The sequence below is a fragment of the Zea mays genome, chromosome 4 (assembly GCF_902167145.1).
Source record: "Zea mays cultivar B73 chromosome 4, Zm-B73-REFERENCE-NAM-5.0, whole genome shotgun sequence".
NCBI classification, from domain to species: domain Eukaryota; kingdom Viridiplantae; phylum Streptophyta; class Magnoliopsida; order Poales; family Poaceae; genus Zea; species Zea mays.
In genome coordinates this window covers 77,896,919-77,905,174 of record NC_050099.1, presented here as the reverse complement: position 1 = coordinate 77,905,174, position 8,256 = coordinate 77,896,919, and the positions used below count along the sequence as shown (strand labels likewise).

Here is an 8,256-nt window from a genome sequence, read left to right as displayed (position 1 = left end):
ATGGCATCCAAGTTTTCCACCTTCAACACATTACAAGAGCTATAGCATTCAATCCTAGACACAACCAAAGAGATCAAAACCTCTCCCAAGTCCGGAATCACTCCAAATCAAATAGTGACTAGAGAGAGCGACATTTGTGTTCATTTGAGCTCTTGCGCTTGGATTGCTTATTTTCTTTCTCATTCTTCTTGTGATCAAACTCAATTGTAACCAAGGCAAGAGACACCAATTGTGTGGTGGTCCTTGCGAGAACTTTGTGTTCCGTTTGATTGAGAAGAGAAGCTCACTCGGTCTAAGTGACCGTTTGAGAGAGGGAAAGGGTTGAAAGAGACCCGGTCTTTGTGACCACCTCAACGGGGAGTAGGTTTGCAAGAACCGAACCTCGGTAAAACAAATCATCGTGTCTCGCTCTTTATTTGCCTGCGATTTGTTTTACGCCCTCTCTCTCGAAATCGTTTATATTTCTAACGCTAACCCGGCTTGTAGTTGTGCTTAAGTTTATAAACATCAGATTCGCCCTATTCACCCCCCTCTAGGCGACTTTCAAAACCCTAATGATAGAAATATATGAGAACAAAACACTAAAAAGAAAATCTATAAACATAACTTATTTTACAACAAAAATATATATACCTTCAAGCTATTATAAGCAAGGCTGTCTGCAAGTTCATCCTTTGACATTGCAGATAGGCCACCCTCTAGCTTCAGGAATCCTATATTTTTTGCCATCTCCCGACAAACAGATATCTGCTTATTGTCCGGAAGGCAGTATAGAAAGTCGCCTTCATCAGTGCCATTAAACACCAAGGATCCTGGGGGATACTTTAAATCCTTGGCATATTGCATAGCTTCGGCAATCTGCACTCGTGATAGTTTTTCCCTGCCGCGTGCCGCACTATAAATTCCAATCCTTCAGTAGAAGCTTCAGCAGTAGGGAATTCAGACTCTTTGCTAGTTTTTGTAGCATCTGAAGGTCTTGCTTCGACATTCTTTTCAACAACCTCCGTAGGCCCCGTTTCTGCTGGAACTGAGAGCCCAGCTTCAGTTCCAACCTGAGTCATGACGGCTTCGACAGTTTCCTTTGTATTCTTTTCACCCATGTTAGGTACTTCTACAGAAGCAGGAGTCAATACCTTTGTCGATTCCATGATAGTGTCTACTACGCTGGCCATTCTTCTCCTTTTTGGAGTTACTGCAGGAATTTCTGACACCTTAGGAAGCTCCGTCTCTTGCGGCGGGCTCAGAATCTTCGGTTGCTCTGCCGATTTCTTTGATTTTGGCTCTTTTGTCGTTTTTATTATAGCTTCGGCAAGACGCTTCGACACTTCGGTCGTCTCAGTTTTTTGCTGCTCCGTTATTACCTTCGGCTTAGTCACTTCGGCCAACTTTCCCTTAGCTTCAGCAAGTGCGAGGCAGTCTGACCCAGAAGCAGAATACCCTTCAGCAGGTTTCGGTACTTCGCCGTCTCAGCGCGCTTGGGGCAATGCGTTAAAACTTTAGCTTTTTCGGCTTCGGCGTGCTGGCAATCGCCGAAGTAGCAGATTTTCTCTTTTTCCATGCTTTCGCGAAGGATAGCAATTGTTGGGGACTTGTTCTCAAATGCTATGAGTTAAGAACAAGGCAACATAGAAAATGTTAATCGTTAAAGCCCTTCGTCCTTCGAAGCATTATTTCCTTTAGGATATAATGGTTTCTGGACGAAGGTTATGAAGGACGTATTTCCATAAATTCATCATACAGTGACGAAGGATGAAATGTAAGGAATATAAAAGACAGCATAAATAATTATCTATTATTATTAAGCATAAACAGGAATATCATTGAATTACAAGTGTACCTTCAACTGGAAGGAGATGATAATACAAGCGTGACGTAAAAAGCGAATGCCCAGTCCGCGTGAACAGTACGGGAGTACTGTTCACCTATTTATAGGCGCGGGACACAACCCATACAAAATTACATTCATGCCCTTTACAGTTGATAATAACTCTATAGTAATCTGTCGAGGTCTAAATAGCCTTTTCATCTTTAAGTCGGTTTCACTTCCTGCTGTCACGCCGAAGCTTTCCTGCTCACACCTTCGGCGCTGTACCAACCTTCGTATTATTCTGGTCTACTGTGATGCCGACTTGAGTCCGAAGATACCTGTTCACACATTATACTCCAGAAATACTGTTAAATCCTGTTTTTGAGGACCTTCGGATGCCGAAGGTCCCCAACAATTGACTCAGACCTTTATGGACTAAAAGGTCATTCTATCTTTAGGTCGGTTTGTAATACCGAAGCTTTATGAAGAGGAACCTTCGGCCATCTTATACAAACAACTTCAGCCGAAAGCCGCTTTTTCCTACAAGACCTTCGGCGACGAAGCATAGGCCCAACAGCAATAATCCGGGTATACGAAGCCAATAACGTCAAAAACTCTATTCAATCTTTTTTTGCCTCGTCCTCCGAAGGCCACTGTCATGGCATCGACTTTGGCCCTTGTGTAGGCACCAAGCAACTCGTCGCTGGTTGCCTCAATACAATCTAGCCAGTCATCGTTCAACTCATCGAATTGATTTCTGTACCTGAAGGTGTACTTTAGGTAAACTAAGCCGCCTTTACTGGACCTGGTAGCAGCTTTCTTCGCCATCTCCCAGCCACTTCCAAGGGGCCACACTCTATAAGCAATATGCTCCTGCACTAGGTCCCTTGTGCCAATATAAGTGCATACAGTGTTAAAGGCCATCTAGCATGCTTGAATATTGTTTCCAAGGGCGGTGGCTAACCTCCTAATGCCGAAGCGAGACCAGATAGGGCGTTGAATGATCCCCTTTATGTCTTCTCTTTCAATCAAGTTGTTTTCACATAAAACCACTCTTGCATCCAGGCTCCTGGCCACCTCTTCCAAAATGTGGAGACTTGATAGCTCACATCAGAGCGAGGCATGAAGTTGTAGCAACCAAAATTATTATGATATTGTTCTTTACCAGTAGCCTTCGTCTCATAGGACAGCTCATGAATGTTGCAGAAGCATTTTGCATTTGGCTCTAACCCCTGGCTCCTCATGGCCCAAATAAAAATTCCCAATCTGATGATAGCCTCAGGGGTAATCTGATGAAGGTAAATTTCAAAAAGTCTTCAAAACTTCAACCAAAAATTTATCCAAGGGAAACCGAAGCCCTGCTTTCATGAAGCTTCTGTAGACAACTATTCGTCAGCTTCAGGCACAGGGGCATTGTTGTCTCCCCTAGCCCTCACGATAGAAATATCGTGGAAATATCTACCTTTCATTGCATCAATCTGGCTTTGTTTAATGGTTGATTTCCCGAAGACAATATGACTTGGTCGCCATGGATGGTCTTCGACATCTTCGTTCTCACTCTCTATATCAAAGCTTTCATCATCACTGGAACTCTCAGATATCCCAGCTAATGTTTCATGTGCAATCTTTTCTGCGTTTGTTCTTTCCATAGCTTCATAAAAGTTGGACAGGGCTGGGTCAACAACCTTCTTCTCACCAGCCATTAGATTTTGTTGAAATGACGAATCTTAAAATTCAATCGAAATTCAATAGAGCAGGAAAACCTAAAATGATGAACACAAAGCAAGCAACTGAGTTGGCACAAGAAAATACTCTCAGTGCGAGTTCCTATTTGTATGCCTAGCGCCTCACGATTTGGCGGGTCCTACATGTCAGTGTCTTGCGCTATTCTAGCGAAGGGAAGGTGTTTTTTGGACCTTTGGCTAAAGGCCTTCGTTTACGTCGCAGTCTAAATTTGTTACAAAGAAACAAATTAATACTGTGAGGGGCTACTGTTGGGGGCCTTCCTCTTCCAAAGGTCCTCAAAAACGTGACTAACCATATGTTTTTAGTATGACATAGACTATTATAGGAGGCTTCGGCTTTGGGATGAAGGTTCTCTCATGATAAAGGCGTGTGTAATATGAAGATACAACCCGAAGGTGACATGGATGAACGCGAAGCTATGGCTAATGGAGCTTTGGCTTTGTATGATAGCAAGCATGAAGGACGGAACCGACCTAAGGGGAAAAAGACTACTTCGTCCTTGATAACTCACATTATGGTTAAGAGTAAATGTCAGGGGCATGGATGTAATCTTATCCGGGCTGCGTCCCGTGCCTATAAATAGATGAACAGTAGCACCATACTGTTCACGCTGGATTGTAATTGCTTTCGTGTCACTCTGCTCTTCTACCTTCTAGCAAGCCGAAGGTACCATCGTAATATGAATATTGTTAATGCTTACTCATGTTTAATGAAAATAATAATAAATACATTACTGATATATAATAATTGTTATTTCCATTTTTCTATGTTCCTTTACTTTTCTATTTGTATTTACATAAAATGATGAAGGTGTGTTCTTCATGACCTTCGTCTGAGGATCCTTATATCCGAGAGGAGATAATGCTTCGAAGGACGAAGGTCTTTAACTATTAACAATTGTGATGTCTTGTTCTTGATCTATAACATTTGAGATCAAGTGACCAATAACAAGCAGAATTATAGTTAGAAAGATATGGGTTTCAGAAGACTTTCGTGATTAAAGGAAAACTAAATTCTATGTTGATTAATGTAAATTATATGAGAGAAGATATTAAAGAGATAACTAACACAACTTTACTCTAAGTTATAACTTACTTAGAGATCAAACTTTAGTCAATTCCAGAGGAACCAAATTAAAATACTTCTTTTAGCTTGGACTAGAATAGTTAACCTAATAAACATATGTATTTAATTATTTTGAGAATATGTTACATGATAAAAACAATGTCACTAATGCGTGACCAATTTTATTATGAAGCTAACTCAATTTAAATGGACTAAAACAGAGTTACGACGCAAAAGTTATGGATTAAATAGGTTTTATGACTTATTTGATATTAATTTTATATTTAATCTCTACTACTCCTTAATTCTCTACCGTAGGCGTCCACACCTCGCGGTTCTCTCTCCTCGCCTCGCGACAACCGTCCCCGCCTCAGTCTCCCGCAATCGCTGCTCACTATCGTGATACCTGCCCGTCCATCCACGCCCGCGCGGTCGCGTCCGCCATCTCTCCTCGCCCCACTCTCATCTCTCCTGCAATCCCCGCGGTCTCTCTTAGATCCACGTCCGCGATATCCTCCGCGTCAGATCTCACGTTCTCCATGGAAGGCGACATCCTCCGCCCTGGATCACCGCGCTCGGCTCTCTCCACGCCGCCATCAAGGGGTTCTACCAACAACGGACGCCATCAACGGATGGCCTCGGATCCGCTCCATCGCCTCCTACCATCAACGGACGAGGATCTCCGCTCCACCCTCCTCCCCATGCCGTCAATGGAAGGGGGCTCGGGTCCACCTCCGCCGCGCCGGGCCGCAGGTCCACCTCCAACATCCGCTCGCTCTTCTCCCGGTCGTTAGCCGCCGTCGGCGGGGCTCCGTCGGGCTCCGGCGTCGCCGCGCTACCGGACCTCCGCCGCTGCAAGTCCTTCTCTTACGGGCACGGGGGTGACGTGCTGGCCGCCGCGGGCAAGCCACAACGGTGGTCGTGCGACGTGCGCGGGCGGAGCACTCTCTGGGCGCTCTTCCACCAGGACGACCGCCAACCGGTTCGCGACGACACCGCGTTCGGCGCCTTCCCGGCCTCGTCCTCCGCCGCCGCGGCCGCGCTCGCCCCCGCAGCCTCCGCCGCTGCCACCTCCCACGTGCGTCCCTGAGATGTTCTCGGAGGAGGAGATCGCTGTGGCCGAGGACTCTGGCGAGATTGTCTCAGTGATGGAGCCTGTCTCGGTCGTGGGCACCTCTGGGGAGATGGAGACGGAGGTGAGTGCGGAGCGGGATGTTAGGGCCATGAAGGATCACATAGATCTCGAGGCCTCGCAGTCGCAGCAGCCCAGGAAGCTGCCGTCCAAGGACCTCAAGGAGATCGTCGGGAGCTTTTGGCTTGCCACCTCGACATTCAGCAAGAAATGGCAGAAATGGAGGGGCAAGCAGAAGCTCAAAGCAGGAGGCAAGGAGAATCGTGGGTCTGATCCACCGCTGCCCCGCGGGGTGCAGGGACGGCGTGTCCGACGCCGCCGACCGCGCGTTCTCGGAGCCATGGCCGGACCTGCGCGTCCGCGGGTACAACGGCAGGATGAAGTGGTCCTTCTGTCTCACATGGTTCTCAGCAATTGTTGCCCTCTAACCAGCAGCTTGATGACGGTTCTAATGCTCCTGTCACATATGTGCTGAAAGGATCGCAGGCAGAGCAAATGTTGTGTCCTCAATGGCAGCCACAAACAATGGAAAATACTCCTGTCACTACTAATTCAACACTCGAAAAGCAAATACAAGAAGATTTTTGTCAAAGAGCAATGTCGCAAGATGGAACACAACAACCATTTTCATCAGATTGGCGTCTTTCTAATTGCACTGCAACTTCTATTGATCCTGCATTGCCGAAGCCTGCAGCTGGAGGGTTTGAACAGGTCACTGGAAATATACATTACCTCCGTCAGATAAAGTGGTTGCTGCTACTGTTTCATGCAAAAACATGCACATACCCTGTTGGAAGTTGTAAGTTCCATGGTTGTGTTCAGAACTGGGGCTTTTTGTTGTTCGCAAAATGTGTGCATAAACGGCAAGGAATCCCCTGCAATGGGCAGCTCGGAGTTCTACCACTTCCACCACGCCGAAGACCTTTTCGATCACCGCTTCAGCACCAACTCACTCGTCGAGGACTTCTCCGCCAGCCTGGACGCTGCCTTCCATGGCCCCGCGAAGAAGCCGCCGCGGTGGCGCAAGGCGTGGAGCCTCTGGGGCCTGATCCACCACCCGTTTAACTCTTGCCACTTTCTGCTCCTTTTTTCTTGATTTGAAGGACCAGACCATGGACAACGATGATGCACAAATTGGAGTTGCTAAAACTCAGGTTTACACTTGTTGCACTTACTGAACAGAGGCTTTAGTATTTTTCATAAGCTAAATATTGGTGGCTGAAGGGAAGGGTGCTGAACTGCTGATTGTAGGGAAAGTATTGGGGCATTTTCATCTGCTGGCTTCTTGGAAATGGATGTCTATTTGGGTTCAATGAGATGCTTACTATTGAAGATTACTACGTGTACCTCTTCCCGGTATGAAAACATCGACGTGGTTGTTATTTCCATCCATGTATCTTTAATTTGCTGTTACAAAGGCACACGTTTACTGATTTGGTGCCTTCTGAATGCAGAAGTACCATCCAACAAGGATTATTACTCTCACCTATCAGCCCTTTGTTCTCGCCACAACCGCCATATTCACATATCACGAGGCAAAGGTCAACGCCGACCGCTCGTTCTCGAAGCCATAGTCGCACCTGCGCGTCCACGGGTACAACGACAGAATGCAGCGGTGCAACAGCAACGCCAGAGCGCGGAGCTCATTCAGCAGCAACAACGGCGGTCTGGGCAGCTCCAGGCGCAGCTACTAGGACGCCCACGGGAAGCGGAGGCGCGAGGAGTGCGCGGCGCTGGAGCGGAACCGTAGCGCGCGGCACTCGCCGGGCAACGCAGACAACGGTCTGCTGCGGTTCTACCTCACGCCGATTTGTAGCGCCAGCATCCGCCGGACTGGCGTCAGCTGAGGTCGCAGTCGTTCGCGCGGACGATGCTGGGGCTGTACTAGAGTATTGATGACGGCGACCTGATTTCTGGTCAAGCTGCTTCATTTCAGTAGGCAGTAGCCGATGGCTTATATGTTGAGTGGTTTGGGCGGGTTGTATAACCAAAATCGTTTACATCTGTGTGTAGTGCAGTGATCCTTTTGTTCATTCGGAGGGCTGGATAAAATGAAGTTTAATCTCGTAATCACGAGTTGACTCTGTGTTGTTGGTCTCTGTCTCGGTTCTCAGTCACAAGTGATCCTATCATGCGGCCATCGGCGGCTCATTCATATTTCTTTGGGTCAATGCATCTCTTCCTTGAATTGTGACTCCCTGACAAGGAGAAATAGTAATGGCGGAATGAATTAATCTGCAAATTAAATTTGTGAGTTGTTAAAATCAGTGATAATATATGTTGTTCATTTTTATGTAACCGTTATGCATAAACATTTTATCGAATAATTTATGTTGTGACATTTTATTAAATAATTTGTGTACCGTCGCAACGCACGGGTATTATACTAGTATTACTTCTAGGGGTATTTCTACCCATTCCAGGGACTTAAATTAAATTTACTATAACCACACCAGCATTGCGGGTTGAATAGAATAGAGCCGAGGGTCTCTTTAAGAAAATACTC

The 8,256-nt window shown here is 46.4% G+C and overlaps 1 protein-coding gene across 1 annotated transcript; it reads left to right on the top strand.

Annotated features, from left to right (window-relative positions):
* Nucleotides 1-4,898: 4,898 nt before the first annotated feature.
* Nucleotides 4,899-7,849, top strand: LOC103655359 (equilibrative nucleotide transporter 3). The gene is made up of 3 exons (XM_020552562.2): nt 4,899-6,904; nt 7,002-7,106; nt 7,205-7,849. The coding sequence occupies exons 1-3, from the start codon at nt 6,863-6,865 to the stop codon at nt 7,322-7,324; spliced, it is 267 nt and encodes an 88-aa protein (XP_020408151.1). The 5' UTR covers nt 4,899-6,862; the 3' UTR covers nt 7,325-7,849.
* Nucleotides 7,850-8,256: the final 407 nt, after the last annotated feature.

What these genes read in the sequence shown, in the direction of transcription:
- LOC103655359 (XM_020552562.2), top strand. Translation starts at nt 6,863, where the DNA reads ATGGACAACGATGATGCACAAATTGGAGTTGCTAAAACTCAG. An exon ending in TTGGAGTTGCTAAAACTCAG is followed by an intron (nt 6,905 to 7,001) that starts GTTTACACTTGT and finishes TGCTGATTGTAG; the next exon opens with GGAAAGTATTGGGGCATTTT. An exon ending in ACTACGTGTACCTCTTCCCG is followed by an intron (nt 7,107 to 7,204) that starts GTATGAAAACAT and finishes TTCTGAATGCAG; the next exon opens with AAGTACCATCCAACAAGGAT.